At 33.4% G+C, this 23,726-nt stretch overlaps 1 protein-coding gene across 1 annotated transcript in view; it reads left to right on the top strand.

The window, feature by feature from the left end:
* The window catches only part of LOC145245527 (uncharacterized), a 129,016-nt gene that overhangs the window by 68,890 nt on the left and 36,400 nt on the right, over window positions 1–23,726 (top strand). The window contains exon 2 of the mRNA XM_080107191.1: window positions 18,946–19,535. Coding sequence (XP_079963317.1) covers window positions 18,946–19,535 — 590 coding nt within the window. The remainder of the gene's footprint in view (window positions 1–18,945; window positions 19,536–23,726) is intronic.

Below are 23,726 nucleotides of genomic sequence, written 5' to 3'. Positions count from 1 at the left end.
ATATAATAACTAAATTTAAACAAATTAGTATTCTTTGGCGAGGGCACCTTGATATTGATCTCTTTACACATGCACACCGCCAGAACATTGTGGCACAAGGCCAGAAGTTCAGGTGGATAATCTCACGCACTCAGGATTCTTGTAAATTACCAGAGAAACTTTGTCGAATTACCCAGAGAGGGCGCTTCTGGTAGTTAGCTAGAAATTAAGTCTTTCCTAAATCAAGAAGCTAAATCATGGAAGGATGGTTTCGAGTAAACAGCTTACCACAGGAAAACAAAGCCCAGAATGGCATCCCCCCACCCACGGGGAAGAACAGCACATAATAATATAGCCGTGAAGCCCAAGAGGTTTACATAGCAACAGCGAAACAAGGAATTTAAGAAGATATAAACAACGTTTCATGCTTTTTCACTCTCTCCCACTCAGATGAACAATCGAAAATTCGGAACACACTTTCTTATTACGAGGTTATTATTATTATACTTCTTTATGTAATTCTGGCATTAACAATTTTCTTAAATCAACCTATAAAACAAACAAGAACATAAGCAATCGTGAAGCTGCATACTTCGCCTGAAAACGTAAACCTGGTCAAAGTCTTATCTTGAGCTTACTTCTTCATATTGTCGGAAGCATTCCGAAAGTTATGCAAAGGAAACGTTGATAAATCAAAAATATTTTTCATGGAATTTTACACGGTCGTTAGTGTCATAACAAAAAAAGCATCAGATACATACAAAATTTAAAAAAACAACAGAAGTTGAGATTTCGTCAGAGTTCTGACCCTATCAAGTTGATAGGATGCGGGACTCCACTGGGTCAATTAGAGAGTTTCTGCGATGAAAAACCAAATGGGAGTTTCCCATCTTGTGTTTCCTTGGCATTTTAACTAGATATTTCAAAATTAAATCAGTTCTAAATTAAACCATAACAAATACTTTGACCAAGTTTGGTGATGATAGTGCAAGCAATGTAAACGATAGGCAGTAGAAACAAATAACCAATCGAACAGTGACAAACCACAAGTGAAACTCGATCAAAAAGATAACCTCCTTGATATGCAAAATAAATTATCAACGTGCAAATCAAAATTCTGATAAATATTGAACTCGATAGTTCTAATAGTCACATGTTTCGGAATTCATCCAAATCTATCTTGAAATGTTTTACGCTACAATTGTTTTTAATCGTGTCCTGCAACTTACTCAAAATATATTATTCTATTAGAAAACAAATTTGTTGTTAATTGATTTAATTTGAAGAGATTTTAAAGCATTACTAAATTTAGAAGAAATGATTAAAAAGAAAATTTCAACCAAATTTAGAAAGAAATATTTTGATAATACCGATATACTAGAAAACACGAGTTTTTAAAATTATTATTAAAATTTGCCATATTTAGTTGTTTATATATATATATATATATATATATATATATATATATATATATATATATATATATATCTCGTGAGCTAGTTGTAAAAAGCAATAAAATGTTCGATCGCAGGTTCTAGAAGGGCTAATATTATATATATATATATATATATATATATATATATATATATATATTGTAGCTAAAAAAGTTGACGAGATAGGAATACGGGAGGAGTACCATTAAAACGAGCGACCTTTTGTGCTCCAGAATTGTTTTTCTCGCCACCAATATTCTTCATGCACTTTTGCCAGCGATAAACGTTGGTTATGCATGGGCGTCTGAAGAGGACGTTGTCATACGAGAATCGTTCCTAAAGTATAGTTTCCTATTTTTTAACTAAACCACTGAAGACTCCCGAAAACGAGAATGCTACCATTATAACGAGTGACCTTTTGTGTTCCAGGATTTTTATTTATATTTTTCAATGCACTTTTGGCAGGAATTCAATAACGCAAGTCTGCTTTCTTGGCGTCTCATATCGTCAACATCTGCAACAGAGAGATGAAACTTTCAGGTCCTGAATGCATGTTCTGTTAGGATGGATTACGTCTAGAACGCCCCTCGCATGCGCGATATTTCCCCCCGAATCTCTGGCTTTGATGGAGAGGAGATTAAAACTTGCTGCTATGATTTCAAATGATCTGAAATAACAGCACGGGGAGACTTGATTCCAAATATTTCCAATGTGTTATATCTCCCCTCTATTAGAAGTAGGGTACGCTTATGAATATCTCCAGTATCAAATAATCTTCGAAATCCTAGATATAAAGAGCATTTATATCCTTTACCTTTATTGATGTAATTCTTATCGAATAAATGATTAAATTTATATGCACTAATACATATTTTTATATTGTCAATTTTTTCCTTACATATATATATATATATATATATATACATACAGTAAAATTGCATATCACATAGTCAAAGTGCGGGGGTGGTGGAAATATTTTACATTGATAATTTGTAAAGTACAAAACAATCGTTGTAAACCTTTGAGATTTTTAAATAGCATAGTGAAATTGTCACGTAGTTTTGGTTACTGACATGCATACAGTAAATTTTCGTTATGATGCTATGTACAATGACTTCGATTGACTAGCAAATAAATAGGAATTCGTAATTGCAATTGTCAGTGACTTCTTTACTGAATACAGGAAAATAATTAATCATCCGAGGAACTAATTGCGTGTAGACTTGCTTTATTCAATTAGTATTGATAAATAAATTGAAAACATTCTCTTGGATTGAAATAATAAAAAAATTAAAATAATTATATTTTTTATTACTAGACAGAAACAACTAATCAAATACACACAACAAAAACAACAAAGAAAAACAGAAACAACAAAAACAACAAAGAAAAACAGAAACAACAAAAACAAATTATCTTATCCGTGTTGTTTTAAAGCTATTATATTAATATGGATATTATCAGCAACTGATTTACTAAACTGTGAACATTGGCTCCTTTAATGTGTCTGTCAAATCTGGAATTATATCTGATAGAGAACAATCGAAGAAGATACATTTATTTGAAGATAGAGTTATATGATAGTGTGAGCTAATATAGTAAACGTATACCAGTAGTTTTGCTTTGTAAAGATGTAAACTTATACTAATAAATAAATAAAATAATATACGTATTTATAACAGGGTATATTTTTATCTAGGTCATGGAAAATCTCCATTTTTCAATGCATAAAGGCATAATGAATGTAAGTGAAAAAAATCCTTTTTATCTACGTGGCTACTTCATACCAAAATCAGATCGATAGAGTCTGGACATCCTGTTGTTGGTCTTGCCTTGTTCTCTGCCGCTTTAAGATGTACACCTTATGCATCACCCTATCGCCCTTAAGAAAGGATTGATTTATTGCTAATTGTATGTGGCACTTCAAGGAGGAATGCTAACGCGACTGCCTATGCAATGTTTGTTTGGTTTGAGTTCTATAATGTAAGAGTGTGCACAGAAGTTATGAATTTGTATTTATTTTATTTTCAATATAAAAAAAATTATATTCATGTTCAGAACAGGCAACAATATCCGCACTATATTACATTTTTAGATTTATACCAGCTTTTATTTATGAAGCTATATCGATGAATAAAATAGGGGAAGCTAACTTTTTGTCATATATAAAATATAGATTTCTCACCCACCCCCTCGATGTTAGTGACTAAATTTGAAATTGAAACTAATGTCACCCAATTAGCTATGAAGATGATAAAAATGTCTTGTATACATTCTATAAAAAAGTTATTAAAAATGTAACAGAATTATCTAGAGATAAAGTTTTTAGTTATATTGGACATTTTCAGCGTAAACTAAACAGTTAGCATATATCGTTTCCAATATAAGCGTAGGGTGCACATTTCCAACAAAGGCGTAGGGGGTCACATCTGCGTTTTCGTCTGTGAGCAACTAAGAAAGAAGTCGACAAAGTCTTTTTACATACGTGCACGATTGCTGGTTTTCATTTTTGATTGCCATTTTTCCATGCGTGAGCTGTTGATCACTTGTTGCACTTTTGTTTAATGGAAAACGAATCTACTCATGCGTCGAAACTTAATGAAGACATGCGGAGATTCAAATATTTTATTAGAGAAAGTTTGCTCATGGAGGAGAGACCACGTTACTAATTATTTATTAACATAATTTTCTTAGTCTTAATGATGGGCGATGCACAAAGTATTGAGGCAATATTTACTTAAGATTCTCTATACATTGTCAGACACATGTTGCCTCTCTCGCTTCTCGACTCCGACCGACTAGAAACTGGGTTCTGTCCTTCAAACAAGTGACGTATGTAATATAATTCGACACTTGCATTTCTAGCGTGTTTTTCCCGAGAGTCAACCCTTAAGTCCCCCCATCAATCACATCACCTTGGCCTATTTCTGTTTGCCAGCAGATTATCCTGAGATGTACTAAATAAAACCCTCGCCGAAATTCATACTAGGTAACATAATTTCTACTACTGGCGTAGGGTCCCAATACACAACAATTTCATTCGTTTTAACCATTTTTTAATTAAATATAATTGAGCGTAATATGTCTTTTGCGAAATAAATGCCAGTTATTAGTTACTACACAGTAAAAATAAAGAACTTTAATAGAATTTAATTTTTTTTTTGTAATTCTAAGGTAGAAAACTATTTTTGTTTTTAAATCCTTGATAATAGCAGATCTCATTCTTCAGTGAAATATTCAAGATGTTTCGAACGTGTAGCGGCGTTTTTTTTCCTGCCCTCTTTTTTATTCTCATTGCTTTTTCATCCTCATCTAGCAACAGACAAAAAAACTATTAGATAAAGATAAATATTCAGCTAAATTTTTCGACCTTTCAAGAATTTATCCCATCTTTCAACGTACGTGTCTATCCTTATACGATCGATTTCGCTACTTAATACATCTGTCCCTTCGCCGTCGATGCTGCTCGGACAAATTTCAGCGATAATTGCCGAACCTGTGGCCTCGACGCTGTTATTCCAATTGCTCCTTTACATAACTAGAAATCGCTCTGTTCCACTTCGTTCAGGACGAAGACAGATGTGGTCAACGGCGGCTGAGTGACAGCTGAAATCTGGAATCTGAATGAAATTTTAAGACGTACACGAATTCGTTTTGTAGTAGACTAAGATTGTCATGTACCAGGATCTCGTCCAGGTAACTCAATGCTTAAATTGCTTTCCGTGTTCAATCGTCTAATCAACCTAGGAGACTATCTTAGACTTTCTGGCACATTTCTTCTTGGCCTCAAGCGGCAAGGTCATTTAGCGTCCATCTTGTTTTACAAAGATTGATTGTTATTTTTGGGCTAGAGCACCTGATATGTAGTAGTTGAATAGATGAGAAATTATCGATTATCTGTCTGTCGATCTATCTATCTATCTGGATCTATATAACTGGCGAGGTAAACAAGAGATGAGATGTGAAGCTATGTTCTGATAAAAGTTGTCAAAACATTATTGAGGTAAAAAATGGACAAGTTTCACCGGAAGTTCTAAAAACACCTGACCAGAAGGACGTGGTTGTTACCCCGTGATCAGGTTAGCTGGACAGAGTTGGACGTAAAAAATAGCGAATGGGGAGGGAGATGACGTGTCTCCAAACTGGAGATTAGAATTAACCAAAAGCAAAGATCCTTACTTTCCATTCTTAAACACCTGGAAAGTGAATAAAAAATATATAAAATCAACCATCGTTTTGGAGTGAAATGCATTCGTTCAAACAAATTTCCAGCTTGCCTCGAAGAATAGATGAAATCCTGGTGGACCTTAAGATCAAAAACATAGTTGAAAAAAGGTACATCGAATACATGTATGACACCCGCACCCGCATATAAACATTTAGATTATCACGGAAAGAACTCAAATAGGTCACAAATATAACTAGGATTCAGATAGCGAAGAGCCACTTAATGGAGAATAGTGACACGTACATGCACTCAAATCCCACAACGCAACACACCTTCGTTTTATTTTGCGTTCAAACATATGTAGAACGTGTCGTATATGGGTTAGGGTTAGTAGGTAGACAGTGTATAGATAAATAAACATAAGTCGATAAACATGTAGAATTTATTTGAATTATTATTTACCGTTCAATCGACACTAGTTTACAATGTAGGCAATGGCAACGGAATTATCCTTCGTATTTAGCTCTCGCTCTCTCTCTTTATATATAAAAGACGTAATCAGCATTGCCCGGTATTAAACGTAACGTTTAATTCCTTTGGAAAAAATGAATTAAAAATGGAAAAGAACTAAGAGATGTGCATGCCAGTATTGTTTGTTTTTTCTAACCAGTTCACTTTTTGTAAGTAAAACAAATACTGAAATCGAAACCAAAATCAAAAGATAGTAAGTACGATAACCATTAGACTAGCTTGCCACATATTTTAAAAAGTGTTTCCAAATCTCGTGAGGCAGTTGACAAACAAACATCCGATTACCCAAGTACCAATTGTTCAATTTTAACCTCTTAGCAGCCGCTTTTCCGGATGAAAACAGATTTTAAAATTTTCCACATGTCTAAATACCCTATATATTAAATTTTAAGTCTATCGATCAAAATTCGTTAAGCATATAGGTAAAGAAGTGTGCTCACACACATTCTCATATATATATATACACCTGTGTTTTACCTATGGCTAGAATATCGGTACCGACGGTTTCAACTATAAAGGTAGATGAACAGATAGTCAGTGAGAAAGAATACGCACATAAGAGGCCGATGTACACGATCAACATTGGATCTTTGTTTTGATTTGAAACCGACAGTACCGAAGTTGTGATCTTCTGTAACTTTACACATGTCTATATAGCTTAAATATGATTACCTAATGCTAGTTGAAAAATGTTTTTCACTACATTGAAAACTTTTTCATAGTACACACACATACATACTAGTGAACTTCCCAAACAGTTTAATCTACTCTAATGATTGTTTTGACTTCAAACTCTGCTTTTTAATGTGTTATAAGCAATGTCTATATTATTTCTATTACATTATTTTAAAAGCAAAGTTTCCTCGAAAACTTTCCGTTTAAAATTATTATTCAAAATAGGCATCCCATTTACTAAGGTATATGACAGTGCTGTTTAAACAATAATTATTGCATATTATTGATACAGTATTCTGGATTAAATCATTACAGAGCGACACTCCTCACCAAATGAAAATGCTATCCATGGAAACGTTAATAAAATGCACAATTCTTTCGGCAATCATGCCATATCTGGCACAGGTAGATTCACGTCTACACCGGACTCGTCCACCAAATTGCTGTTCAATTATAAGTCCACCTGGATACAACGTGCAAAATTGTCAATAACTCACACGCCCCTCTGTTGGCATTGCTGATTTTGGCTGTAATATTCATCTTTACCTCTTTAATAGTATCTAGAAATAAGGCCTGATTTATTTAGAATGTTTACAAAAGTTCCTTTGTAAAAAGTGGAGTCTTGAATTAAATATGTATATCATAAGTAATAATAACATATGAATGCTACTCAAAGTACACCCCATCATGTATCAACTCACCTGAAGTATTAGTATTGTTCGTAAACAAAACGACTGTTTTTCCAGGTTTAATTAATTATAAAAGTTATAAAATCAAGGTTAAAAGGAATCAATATTTTTATGAAACACAACCCAGAAAGAAAACCCCATGACTTTTAGCTCTGTTTAAATCCTTCATTGTCGGTCGTGATAATTTTTGTGACAGTTTTGTTACTGTATAGCATATGTCGGGCCTGGTTGCAGTCATTAAACATATGACTACCTATAATTACGCGATATTGACACACATAAAAACACCAAAATCGAATCATACCCATGCCAGGAATAAAAAACGCAACTTTGCCAAAAGCAGGTTTTTTCCTAAGAAAAATACAAAAATTATTTGCTATAATTGTGGACGACCAAATCACAAGAGTTTCCAATGTAGATACAGGACTCAAAATGGCGACTACATTAAAAGTGTAGAGAGCTCTGTTAGCGAACATACATTTTTATTTTCGTGTACATTTGATGCTTCAAGAAACAATAGTTTTCTTGTCGATTGTGGGGCCACGGCACATGTGATTACAAAGACATCTGATTTTATCAATTTTGATCCCAACTTTAAGCCACAAAATCATTTTGTAGAACTAGCTGACGGGAGTCGAGTCAATGATATCGTTTTAAAAAGAGGCAATGCGAAAATCTCGCTGAAGAACAATAAAGGTGAACTGTGTTTCTTTATTTTAGAAAACGCTCTTCTAATCCCAAAATTTAAACAAAATATATTTTATGTACAAGCTGCCACAAAACAAGGTGCAAATATAAACTTTAGCCCCAATAAATCAAAACTTGTATACCCGAATGGAACTGTATTTGACATTAAAGAAAATGGAAGACTATAGTATTTAAACAGCGTAGTCCCATCAAAAACCGCCTGCCATGATCTACAGACATGGCATAAAATTCTTGGACACTGCAATATTCCTGATATCAAAAAGTTGCCGACTGTAGTTGATGGGGTGCAAATACAAACATCAAAAACCTTCAACTGCGACGTCTATACACAAGGGAAAATGACAAACTATCAAAACAAGATACCAGACAAAAAGGCCAAAAAAATCCTATCAATGTTGCATTGTGACTTGAACGGTCCCGTAGAACCGATAGGCAGAGAACATTATAGATATGTGTTGAATTTCGTAGATGACCATTCAGGTTTAATAATGGTTTACTTTTTAAAAAACAAATCTGATACCCTGCTAGCAACTAAGAAGTATCTAGCCCGCATGGCCCCCTACGGTGAAATAAAGTGTATTCGCTCTGACAACGGTACGGAATTTACCAATAAAGACTTTGAACTTTTACTAATTAACATTCATATCAGGCATAAAAACTCAGCTCCTAGATCGCCACACCAAAATGGGACTGCTGAACGTGCGTGGCGGACACTTTTTGAAATGGCAAGATGCCTACTCATTGAATCAAAACTCCCTAAAAACCGCTGGACGTATGCACTTATGGCGGCAGCTTATATACGCAACAGGTGCTTTAACAAAACACTCTAAAACTCCATATGAATCGTTCTGTGGTAAAAAAAACAAATTTAAGCAGAATGCATATATTTGGTTGAACTTTCTTCGCATATATAGAGAAAAAGAGTAAATTGAATATTAAAGCCGACAGAGATATATTTCTTGGATACGATAAAAACAGTCCAGCCAATTTAATATTTTTTCCCGAAAAAAAAAATAAATAAAAAGAATCCGGTGTGTAAAATTCACAGACAGGTTTAATTTTATAGACGAAAACCCGTCATATGAAGAGGATGAAATTATATTACCTCAAATAATTAGAACAAACGAAAACAATAAAAATGACGGAGACGAGAGTGTCCATGATGATGATGATGATGATGATGATAAAGTCGAAAGATATCCCAAAAGAAATAGAAGACGACCCGATTTTTTGTGGTCGACAATATAAAGGATTATCAAATCGACTATTGCTATTCAATGGAAAATGCGCCAAAAAGCTTCAACAAAGCAATTAATTCAGAACATTGTGATGAATGGAAAATTGCCATGAAAAAAGAAATAGATGCCTTAACCGAAAATGATACCTATACGGTAGTGCCTCTCCCAAGAGATAAACATGTTATTTTTACCAGATGGGTTTTTACAAAAAAAGAGTGCAGCATCAGGCGTAGAACAGTACAAAGCAAGATGTGTTGCTAAGGGGTACTCTCAGATTTACGGTAAAGAATACTTTTCTACGTTATCACCGACCACAAACCTAACGACAATCAGAATTTTACTGCAAGTCGCATCACAATATGACCTAAACATCCATCAAATGGACGTAAAAATGCTTCTTTGAATACCCGAGTAGACTGTGAAATTTATATTACCCCTCCAGAGGGATTTATAATGAAAAATAAAAATAGTGTGTGGCGACTTAACAAGTCATTATATGGTCTAAAGCAGAGTGTTCAGTGTTGGAACACAGTATTCCATGATTATATTATTATTAAACAACAATTTAAACAATGCGCTGTAGACCCCTGTTTATATACCCAACACAAAGACGATAAACTACTGATTTTGGTTTTGTGGGTCGATGATATTTTAATCGCATCAAATTGTGACATAATGTTAACTGATGTTAAGAACAAATTAAGTAAAAGATTCAAAATGACCGATCTTGGCAAAATATCCTGGTTTCTGGGGATAGAATTTACTCCAAATGGCTTACACTTCTAGAACAGTAATTGTCAATGTCTTGCACATTTAAAAAGTTTGAAAATTTAATTTGAAAATGTTACGTCATTTCGTTAATAGAGCGACACCAAATCTCCATTATAATATAATATAGATTTTCTACTTCTTAATTCGGGAATGACCCTCATAAATATTTATAATAAATTAAATTAAATTAAATTGTTCCTCTATTTTGTTTAAACACTAGCCGTGTTCTGCCTAAATTCGGGCGACTACTTGATGTGTGTTTTGGGGCAGTATGTGTTCGTTTCGTTTGATTTTAATAAACAACCACGCATACAGAAAATCAAAGGAATTTCATTCACAAACTTAAATATGCCACCAAAATCATTCCGAATAATCCCGAAGTGTTATTCATGTGATATTATTCCTTTTAATCACCGTCATTATTTCAGTTTACCCGTTTTCTACAGTCTTTTAGCTACTATATTTTTACAGCCCACGAGTGAGTCGCTTCAATGTACATTTTCAGTTTCTTTTACGGCGTTTTGATTAGTACGTCTATACAGTTGCTTTTATATTCCAGCTTGACGGAATAACATATTACCAGAATTACATTATTTGTTCACATACGCTTCTATTGTTCTCATTTTGGCATATTTGCTTCTGATGCATTTCTGAATACCGTTTTCCTAGCTTTCTGGTTTTGGTTAATTACAATATTCCTGATAAATTTACTATTAAGTATTTTTGGTATTATACCAGATTTCAAATATGTTATTATTGAAATAAGAATAGACAAGAGTACAAGACTTAACTCTTTATGACCTGGTTGGACATATTAGTTCAGTCGTAAATAAATGAATAAAACGGCATAAATAAAATGGGAAATGATTCAAGCACGCCTTCAGTATTTCCGTAGATCCCAAATACCTCCAGATTGTAACTGTCCATTGCTGACATTCAGTATGCCACTATCTGTCTCAGAGAGCGGAGAATTTCGTCTGTTATTATAAACATATTTTTTTCAAACACTATGGATAATAATCAAGGTAAGTTTATTGAATGTAAAAATTCTCAGTGGTAATTGAACTATTGAACTTCACAATTTTTCTAGTTTGAAGTCAATCATAGTATCATTAGCTTTTAAATTAACTAAAATTAACAACTATTTTTTTAAATCATCTACATCATAATTCAGGTCGTAAAAAGTTAATGAAATAAAATGAATCACTTTTGATACACTTGCTCACAAAATGTACAACCACATTATATCTTAGATTTAGATTAGATGAAAGGGATAAAAAATATTAATTCAATAAGAAAAGAATGATATACTTACAGTCTTTATTTTCATCTCACACCTTCCGTAATACAATGAGTTGGCGCCTTTACAAATATTCATGTCAGGCGTTGATCACAAAAATGACTGTTTCCATAAATAAGTTCAATTGTTACATTGATTCACCGATCAGGGGAATTAAAGAATCTGCTGTTTCTAAAATTATTTGGCTGCTTCTGTTTGGTGAAAACGTAATAATTTCACGCGTGTATAAACAGAAAAATCAACCAAGCGATTCTAATGGAGAACCAAAAAACGTATGCTTACTCATACATGTAAAGAATACTCATATGAAACTATAAAGTAATATACTGAGTCGAAATATTTTCAGCATTTACTTCAAAAGTGCTCGATATTAAGTAGAGTTTAGTAATTGTACGTAAATATTCTGTGTTGCTTATTTCCCTAAACATAATTTCATAGTTTGAATATCGCGACATATATTTTGCCACGTGTACTATGAATTAAAGTACAGCAGTAAATGTTTTATTTATGTATATTTTCTTACAGATTTTACAGATCTCCATTTTCTTATATATTTTCTCTTCTCCAAATCTCATAAAATTTTTATATGAAACGAACTTTACAACATTGTTTTTAAGAACATTCATTTGTCTCTGATGAGTTGTCTTGTAGTCTTCCGCTATGTAACTAACCATGTGTAAGACATTTCATAAAATGAATATAAAAACATGAGTGAATTAAATAGATATTGTAGTTTTAAATGATAGCTAATTTATATATCTCCATATATAATATTTTGATCGCAGCAATTCAACCCTAGAATAAAGTACCATAGGTTTGCAACACTAAAAGCCGCATACAAATTTATCATGTCTGAACTATTAGCCACTATGCTATGTAATTTAGAATAGGCCCTGAACTGGCATCTAAGCTTCAGCCTCTGTCCCATCGACGAAATGTTGCATCCCTCTGCCTTTTCTACAAGTATTTTAGTGGTGAATGCTCTGACGAACTGCAATCACTTGTGCCCCCACGACGTGAGCACCCTCGACAAACCCGACAGGCTGCTAAATCCCACCCCCACACTGTAGAGATCCCTAGATGTAAAAGATCTTTTTACTCCAATAGTTTCTTCCCAAGAACCGCTAGACTCTGGAATTCCATTCCAGGTCCCTGCTTCCCCAACAGTACTGACGTGCAGAAGTTCAAGTGTAACGTGAACCGACACCTTGCTGCCCAAATCCCTACATAGTACCCCAGTAGTTGTTGCCCCTGATAGTAGCCCCCTACACCAAAGTGGCAATTTGCCTTGTTTGGGGTGAAAATGTAATAAAAAAAAAATTTAGAACGTTTTAGACACATTTAGTCGTTATAATAATCGTACATTCTATCCTAGGAGCAACATTATCACAATCGCAACCATCTTTAGAGAAAGCAGTTTCTATTTTTCCTTCGAAATATCAAGTTCTTTTACCGTACCCAGCCAACACCGGGAGGAAATATACACATTGTACATATATTTTGCTTGCACCCTTCGTAACTGGATCATAAACTCAAACATAACATAATCTTTCCCCTTTCCGATGAAAAAAAATAAAGTCTTCCCAGATTAATTTAGCTCCTTCTGGTTGGTTGAGCTCTGACTATTTCAATATTCTGGATTAACGGTATTCGCATGCCAAACGAACGCTATTGTAGCTTCAAATATGTGTTGCCCTCTGAGTGAATTGCTGCGTTCATTGTCTTACATTTAAAGGCGTCAACAATATCTTCTCCAGTTTTTATTTCATCTGTCTTTCATTCTCTGTAGATATTCTTCCCAACTCCCTCTCGCTTTTTACATTTCTTTTTATGACGAAAAAAAGAAAAAAAAACATTCCACAGCAATGCCGAAGAAAAAAAAAAACATTTATTTCCTCTATTTCTCTCTTTCGCTCGTTCGCTTTGTACATTTGTTCCAGTAATTACCTATATTTTTTCAAACAGAGTTACGTTTTGTTAAATGTACTTCATTTAAATAAACTTTATTTAAACCTGCGCGCCAAACAAGCACTAATTGTCAGTGAAAGCCAGATTATTTCATTTCATCCACGGCCGCCAGTATCCTCAATTGTCCAAGGGACGGACGGCAGTGCCCACTAACAGCAATCGTAGTTTATTTTTTTGCGAGGGGGGGCAGATTTACACCGGGTAACGGATCCTATATATATAACTTCTGAATAACACCGAACGTAGTGCCATAATTGCTGAGGGTTTGGGTTTTTTTTTCTATAGTTTAAACATAAACCATTAAAAAGAAACTTTCGAAAAGAAAACCAAAATACACTTCTAAAGTATATTTATCCTAAGCATAAATTAGATAAAAGGGATAAATAAGGGGTGTGACAGAAAAAACCCTATCGAGACATCTTTCAGCCAACCCTTTTCAAGATTAACGTTAGCAACAGGGGAGAAAACATCGTTTAAAAACGTGATCAAAAGACCACAAATTAATAGCGAGGGTAAAGAAAGAAAGAAATTGTATAGGGAATAGGAAAAAAAAAGAAACAACCTCAGCGAATACCCATAAGTTGTAAATTGTGGGTATACTCTCTTTTCTTACACAGAGATGGTTGGCGCAAATTAATGGATACAGTCTAGAGAGTTTTTAAGTGAATTCTTGAGCGCTTAAAAATTCGAGCGCTGAAAAATTCTCGAGGCTGTATCCATTAATTTGCGCCAACCATCTCTGTGTAAGCAAACAGAGTATACCCACATATCGTTGGGCAACATGTTCGTAAGTGGTGACTATGCCAAACGCGCAGTCTCTGCAGCTTTTCGGCCTAGTTTGAACTGGAATAAGGAAATCGTGCGGATTTGAATTTCGTCCATGTTGTCGAAAAACCCGCAAAAAATGAATAAGGAGGTTGAGAACGATAACGAACAACGCGATTCGAAATAGCGACAAACGCGCTTCAAAATGATATATAAAATGGCTATATATATCAATGAATTAATTCAGCAATCACATATTAAAGTAACATATGTGAGAAAACGATATTGTTTTTGCACCAACCTAGTATTACTGACTGTTCCAACCCGGTGTTGTTAGTCCGATTTTTTTTTTACTTTATTTTTGAATGATTTTTTTTTACCAATTATTTTCAATGGGGTTTGAAAGTATCCAATTAATAGATAATAAAAATACTATTGATGTAATTCGCGATTATTGTACGTAAATGCAAACTAATGTTTACTTTTTTATCCGGCCGGAACGGAAATCCAAATCGTTGAATCATGAAAACAATGAACAAAAATTGACAAGGCTTTTATATCTGCTATCAACTATTAAAAAAAGAATAAAAGGAGTTAATCATTTACAAAAAAAAAAAAAAAAAAAAAAAACACACACACACACACACACAAAATAAATACGGCATGCGTTTGTAATATTTTGATACCTTATGCATAAAGGTGTAAATTCATAGTGAATTTTCCAATCTTCCATAGATCCATAGAATTTCTACATTTTTGTACCTTTGTTTCTGTAAGAATATATTATTTAACTATTATCCATGTGAATATAAAATTTAATACATGTGTGTATGTGATGTTTGTGTGTTCACTATAGAAAGAATAGTTAAAAAATCTAGACGCAATCTAATAGCATATGCTTATGTAAAATTGACCGAGAAAGAAAAGTGTTTTCGGATCTCTAAGTGAACTCCAAAAAAAGGAGGCTATGAGAGTATAATCTCTTTACAAGTTCAAACATCCCGTAGTTCTATGAAGTTTAAATTATACATATAAATTGGTGGAGAGAATTTAATAAAAGTGGTTCCAAATCTCTGGTTCGGAAACGCAAAACGAAGTAATGCATCATCTCGAAATTTCAAATTAAGTGAACATTTATTTCATTATAAGGTTTTCATTAAAATAATACCAGATATAATTTATTTGAATATTTTTCCAATTTTTATTTTAGTTTTTGCCATAAAAGATTTGCACTTCAAATTATTATGTTTTTTTCTGATACAATATGCCGATTCAATCGACTGCATATGCATGAATCGCCTGGACAATATGCTATATAAACAGCATAGTATATAACAAATCCACTGCTCTCAAAAACAACGAAAAAAATATGCATAGGCACCACAAGATGTAATAAACACACAATGACCTCCAGAAATCCAAACAACTTAACGTACAAAAAAAACAAAAAAAACAAAACAAAAAACAAATCTGTTTAATTATCTATGACAGCAAAAGATAAAAACGGACACACTAATATAAAATGTGTAGTCATAATAAAAACACCAGCTTGCAGCAATAGGAACTGCAGATTATGCCCAGAGGAAAAATATAAAATAACATTTAAAGAAAGGAATACACTCTTCCATTTATTGAATAATGCAGACGACGATTCTCCAAATGAATCCAAGCTTAATTAGAAAACCAAACAGAAAACACAAATAGGAAATACACAGAAAATGATAACAGTAATTGTATGAAATTAATTAGACAAATATAATAAAAAATAACTACCATGAAATAAACCAAGACAGAAAAACAAATCAAAACAGAATAATTACAAAATGCATAGTAACATAAAATATTATTAAAATCCGAGTTAACAGCTTTAAATCATGAAATGAATTAAACAATAATTGATACAGTAAACAAACGAAACAATAAAAACTGAAGATAATTGCATTGAAATAAAAATTTGATATCAACCAAGAATCAAATGTTTCTAAACACAAAAATAGAAGTTATCTAGCATAGACGACAAAAGCAAAAAAAAAAAAAAACTATATATATATATATATATATATATATATATATGATGGCACATGCTGTAGATTTATATTTTAAAATTATTAAATACAACAATTCATGGACGCTCGAAAGAGAAAAATAAGTGATGCCACCGATCTCAGTAAAATATAAAACGAATTTTTATAGCAAAGCACACTATAATATTAGCTATAATAAAAAAATGGAAACAAATTAACAGCGAGCTGACAATTGGTCATATATACATTAGACGCATGTATATATATATATATATATATATATATATACGCGTACACACACACACATATATATATATATATATGTGTGTGTGTGTGTGTGTGTGTGTGTGTGTTCCCCCTCTTTTCTTTCTCTTCAAAAATGCTCCATTGCCAAAAGTGTGTTTAATCATAAAGTCTGAAGAAATGCTGGTTTTTGAAAATTTCCAAACGATATAATGCTTGAAATTGTCGACCTGGACATTGAAAGAATTGCAACGTAAAATGAAATACACTTTTTGTTGCCATCAACACCTTGTTTAGAAGTCTTGATTTTGCATACACAGTATATTAATGCTCAATTATGAAATGTGATAATTTTGTAGCTTACTCCTTAAGCCAACCATTTTTGGCTTAAAACCCATCGGTATATGAAAATTTACTGAATTACACGAACTCAGCATATTACATATAAGTCTCTGTGTATATATATATATATATATATATATATATATATATATATATATATATATAATCCACGTACAGTTCTCTTTTGCTGTATCACAGCACATCAGCGCAGCTTTCCCAGGACAGGGATTAAACCTATAGCAATCGAGTTGATAGTCAGTAGTTCATGGGGTCGGTGCTCGCAAACGATCTCTTTTAATGATCATTTAAATAGACACTCGCCCACCGCCTTCACAGTGCTCAAGCTGCTTGTTTATTTACAAACAGACAGCGATCATTAATACTAATTAAGCAGCGGGTGAGATAACTTTACTAAAGTTCTCTACCCAGAGGAGAAGGGCTTAATATATATATATATATATATATATATATATATATGAAGAACATGAAGTGATGAACCACCAGCGACTAGGGTCGTTAACGTTGTTTAGTACTGTCACGTTTATTTATATATTTCTCAAACTGATCTCTACATAAGCTATATTACACATAGTAAGCACTCTCTTCTGTTAATATTAAACTGATATAACTATATTCATGAACTCTGGTCTGAAATATTTAGTTATAAAATTTAAAAAAATATATTTTTATAGAAATATGTGTGCATCTACTTTCTTAACAGAGCTCGTATTAAAAAAGGTTTATTTATTGTCCATTGTTAATAGTATTTTGAAAAGAAATCCACCCTTGATCTGTTGTCCTCGTATATCTGATAATCCTTTGAAAAAAACAAAACAAATGAAGCATGCATGGCCTCCCGTTGAATGCACAGTGAATGAGGCATAAAAATGACTAAGTTTAGTATTTGCCCCCCCTCATTTAGCCCAAAAGTACCCAGGTGACGTCAAATCCTGGTGAAAATGAACAAACGGTGGAGTTTTAGGCCTTAACATATGTAAATTTGAGTTCTGCACCATGCAAAAATTGCTAAATTAATCATATGCTTTCCCCCATTTAGCCCCAAAAGTCCCCAATGCTTTAATATTTAAATTTGAGTTCAGCACCATGCAAAACTGCTTTGTTCAAATTTTTTATAGATATGCACAGAAAAATTTTGGACAAATATGATAAAATAGGCCCAAATATGGAGTGTTTTTATTAGCCCTAGGGCACACTCAAGAGTTATCGCGAAGTATAGACAAACAAAATTATATAGGAATTAGTTAGTTACAACTTTTCAGAAAGTTTTATAAAAATCCAAAGCATCAACTTTTTTTTTTTTAATAAGCACAAAAATGTCAATTTTAACCATTTTAACCCGAAAGACACTCCGGGGGGGGGGGGTGCAGCCGGAATTTTCCCAGAAAATCCGTTGTTACATTTTTACTCATATCTTATCAAATGTTTGTGCAAAATTTAAAAAAAATTTATAGGCGTAGTTATTGAACGAACGGACAAGGGTGAATTTACAGGTCTACCCTCTCTTTGTCGTGAGACCAAAAAATATAAAAATAAGATTATATACTTATGTCTGAAGAAGTTTTATCACCTAACCCCCTTGGAGTTCCATGGATCGGCAGAGCCTCTCGACGAGTTTTAATTAGCAAATTAGTTTCAACATATATCAAGAGTAGCAATATATCATTCGTATTAAAGTTCTTTTTCTTATGATCCAAGATCTCACATTCGACATCTATGCAAAGTATTTCTGGCATTTGTCTGTTAGTAGACCAAGTTCATAAACTACATATATAGGGAATAGTTAGAACATTTTTTTTTTAATTTCATAACGTTTTTACGGGTAGTTTCCTGAAAGTTAACGATAGTCCAGGCTGAAATTTGAACTTCATTCACCAAATTAATTATACGTACATTAGAACCACTACGCCAGCTATATTTCTATACTGTGTATATATATATAGATATATATATATATACTTGCATGTATTTTTATAACTACGTTTTTTTTTCAGTATTCCTAGGTTTTTATTTTGTAAAAATAATTTGAGAATATGTTTGACTCTTCTGTTTACTCAATTCTGTTTAATATTAACATGATTTTTATATTTCAGTCCTCACCGGTGCGTATCAAAATCGTTTAATTGCATCTAAGACAGTTATACGACGTTCTAAAAGACGTGGCGAAACGAATGAACCCCTACCAGTCTTGATAAGAGCGGCAGCCCTAGACTACTTGAACCATTCTAATCATCAATCAAGCATCATGGCTCCCAGCGGATTCTCCCTTCGCTGTGATAATAATCTTACTCGAATGGTATACAACAAATTCCCGATGGCCGACCTTTTCTGGGAGTTCAATGGCAGACCCTTGCATGTGGATCCGTCGCGTACCTGGTATGAACCGTTGGTAAACGAACTAACGATGTTAGTTGCCGAGCCGGAAGATAGTGGAGTCTATGCATGCAAGATGGCACAGAACTGGTACTGGGAGCAGACGGTGGAGTTTTATGTGATCCAGGTCCAGTCTCCAAAACCGACTCTTTATCTGAGAGAGTGGGAAGCGATGACACTTCGTTGTAACAGTGAATTGTTTGACGAACTATTTCCAGGTTCCAGCAATTTAACGTGGCTTCATAACGGAGCAGTCGTCTATAACGGTGTCGCTCTCGAAGGAGAAACTATTACTGTAGATCATATAAAGGTGAGCACGTTTCATATTAGTTGAAATACTGTTCTCGTCTTATGTATTATTCTCACAATGGTACTGGTATTTATACATAGACTAGCCTGGGTTCCCGGCGTTGCCCGGGTGGTTGGAAGTGTGTGTTGAAAAAAATGTGGTAGTAGGCCGGCAGGCTCGAACCCGTACCGCGAAGAAGGAAAAGAACGTAAAAAAGTGACGTCTTTACCGTTACGTCCATCGCCAAACCGTAAGTAACGAAGGTTTAAATTAAGACTAGTCTATCGAAAAGAGGGGATGACTTTCAAAAATATCGGTGAAAAAGCGACCCCTCCTTGTAGTAAAATGTCCAGCTGAGGGTGAAAGAATTTATGTTTTTGGCCAATTTTTTTTTAATTTGTCGTCCGAATGTTCCAGGTTTTAAACGAGACAGGTTTCGCCACGTTCCGACGCCTTTGTCGAAAGTTTTAGGCAAACATACATACATACATACATACATACATACATACATACATACAGCTGAGATTTATATTATAGATGATAGATAAACACTATCGCTTTTATACAATCACCGGTAAAATAAGCCTTATTCACGAACAAAACCATGCACAAAAACTGGCATAAACATATATATAGAAGCAGTGGCTCTGAAAAGAAACATCCAAGTGATTTACAAGGACTACGTTGATAGTCAACATAAGATACCTGGTCAACAACCTGCAAATTGTGAGCTTTTTTCCATCTAAAAGAATATAACAGATCAAAATACAAATAAATAAATATGACCAACATAAACACGAAGGGAGAAGAAACAGAACACAAAGAAAAACAAATAATTGAGTGCTACTACAAAACAATTCTTTACGAAGTCTCTTTTACAAATATAACAATTTCGTAATCATGGCATCAATTTCCCAAAAGTCATGTACATTAAATTTACTTAACTTTAGATCTATATATAAACTGTTTCTGGCTACAGCCAGAGAGGAGACGGACGTTCTAAACACCTTAACAATGCTGCATCACTAGGTTATAATAAGCAACTACTGCCACGTGATCAAAATAAACAATCCGCTGCCATAGGGTGTCCCAATAAAATGTATATATTCTTTAAATTATCTCAACTTGCTACATGAATACGCAATAAATGTTTAGGAATACAGAATGGCACGTACAGCAGGATAGAGCACTTCCCCACTATCATCATGACGTAAGAACATATCTTGATAGTCACCTGCGAAACAGATAGGTAAAACGAAGATGACCTATCTAGTACTGTCCACGCTCACAAGATATTATCCCCTCCCCATGGATTTTTCTCATTTTGAGGGGGAGAGTGAGGGGATGGAGGCATGTTAAACACAGGGTTCTCCCCACGAAACAAGTTACAATGAATGAGTTGAAAGAAACCATTGAAAGAAGGTGTGTCAACATACCAATTACCAGACTGATTAGGAACGTTTTTGATTCAATCAGTGAACGTTGTCAGCTGTTCATGGACCACAATAGCTAACAATTTGAACACTTCCGATAATTAGTTGGTTTCTATATTTGTTCACAGTATTTTGATGTATGAAACTTTTCTTTCTTATAATAAACTAGCCTGAGTGCCCGACGGTGCCTGGATGTTTGGAGGTGTGTTGAGCAAAATAAAAAAAAAATGTGGTAGTAGGCAAGCAGGCTCGACCCCGTGATGCGAAGGCGGAAAAGAAAGTGAAAGAATATCTGACATCTTACCCCTACTTCATGACGCGACCGAAAGTCTAATGCGTTAAAATTTAGCGATGTCAACCATAAAGATGACTTGCAGAAATGGTGTTGCTTTTAAAACTCCCACGAAGGTCGTTTTTGAAAACCAGCTCCCCCAAAATAGGGAAGTATCCAAATAAATAGTAATTGTATCAGTATGAAGGGTTTCCCCTACATTGATCAAGGACCAATGACAGAACAAATACTACCGGGACGCCTGGCGGTTGCGTTCGAATAGTTTCGTTTTATTTATACAAAAAAGACAAATACACACTGGAAATGACGGCACGGTGGAAATTTTGTTTAACTCGATCAAAAAAAAAAAAAAAAAAGAGAGACAATGTCCGTTTGCGAATCCGATATATTACGATCTGGGAAGTATGCGGAAACTTCTCGCGGAACCAAACCGACGCGAGAAGCCCGATGCAAAAAACCTTTCGTGGACATAAGCGCTCGCGCCCCTTTCTCCCTTTATATAATAGATGTTGGTTTTATGGCCATTTAAAGAGTGTATAAATTTTATTGGGACACCCTGTATTTAGTGCCAGGCGCTAGGTTTAAACTTATCAATCATAATTAAATCTTTGTATTTTCAAATTACACTTAGACCATAACAAGCATATAGAGTGAAGAAGGATACTGTAAGTGAAAGAAACTATATATTTATAACTCACCTTCACCACGGTGCTACAATAATATCACGAGGTCTGTGTTTACGCTTGAAGCCCTAAGAACGGAAATATCTAAACATGATAGGAATATAAAACTGATGAAGACTGCAACTTTATATATAGAATTACATGTGAACGTCTATCCTCGCAAAATAAATAAATAACGATATCCTCCCGAAGATAGTTATAGTCTTCGAGTGCGTTCGTTTTTTCTTCCTCTAAAAGCGACAACTTTTAACGTATCTTACTACATATGATGATTCCATAAATTTAGTTATACGTTGTCCGCACCTGGTTTCGTAACAAGAAACGAAAATAAATATGCTTGATCGTATACCTGACAAGGTCAAAGTGACTCATTTCTTGTAGAAATGTCATTCTCGAAAAAACAAAAACAAAAAAAACTTTCATTTTGCTAAAATAAGATTTGAAAAAAAAATGTTGACGAGATTAGGACTTTGTTTTGTTACTAAATCCGCTACATAAATATATATTCAAACTTAGATTCATTTATTTCATATAGGTAAGGTGATTCTATTGTTGGTATTGTTTTCCACGATATTTTTCTAGTAAGACAGTAGGTACTTGCGGAAAGAACAAGGTTGCCAACATCCGAATTGGAAATGATTTTGTGGAACAAGCTGGATTCGAACTTGGAACACTTTGGTCGTCAGTCCGTATCGTTAACCATCATCCCGTTCTAATTTAGATAAAACCTTTTGAGTTTAACACAAATAACATCAATTTGAAAAATCAATAACTGTCCTATATTTCATCGCATATAGAGATAAAGCTAAGCATTATATATATATATATATATATATATATATATATATAATGTATATATATATATATATATGTAATGTATATATATATATATATGTAATGTATATATATATATATATGTAATGTATATATATATGTAATGTATATATATATGTAATGTATATATATATATATGTAATGTATATATATATATATATGTAATGTATATATATATATGTAATGTATATATATATATGTAATGTATATATATATATGTAATGTATATATATATATATATATGTAATGTATATATATATATATATATATATATATATATATATATATGTTCGTATTCCTGTCTGTTTATTTGTTTGTTCACAATTTGATTAATATATACGAAAGGTTTGCTACTTTACTTTTTCATTTATTTCTATATATAGTATGATTCTTGCAATATATACAATTAAGAGGCTACCTCATGTGCATATTGCATTAAGGAAAATCGATTTTACTAAATAGCGGTATGTTAGTTAATGTTTCTAGGGAGGGGATTGTTTTAAATGTGATATTTAAAATTGTTATTTAATAAACTTTAAATGACAATTTAATTGATAATATATAAACTTTAAATAAGAAAACTAGAAACTTCACCACACGAAATAATTTGGTAATCTCAACAAGTGTCTAGCTTGAAAAAATAATTCCGTGTAGACGGACAAATGCTTTTCTTTAATATTCAAACATAAAAAAAACACGAATAAACTAAAAAAAATTAATTTATTTGTTTTTAATATTCTTAAAACGGCTATACAGACACTTTGACCGCTTCGAATTCAAACTTCAGTCACACTTTTAGAAACAACCCCCCCCCATCCACTCAAAAAAGCAAATTGAAAAAGCTTCCCCTCCTAAACAAAAGAAAATCGAAAATTTCCTTTATTTACGTAAAAAAATTTTAAAAGCCAGTATAAAAAATGCCTTTACAAAAAAAAAAACGCATATTACGCACGCGGTTGTGCTAATGTTT

This window comes from Euprymna scolopes, chromosome 1 (genome assembly GCF_053919585.1).
Source record: "Euprymna scolopes isolate OS-2025 chromosome 1, ASM5391958v1, whole genome shotgun sequence".
NCBI classification, from domain to species: domain Eukaryota; kingdom Metazoa; phylum Mollusca; class Cephalopoda; order Sepiida; family Sepiolidae; genus Euprymna; species Euprymna scolopes.
This window is presented reverse-complemented; position numbering and strand designations above follow the sequence as displayed.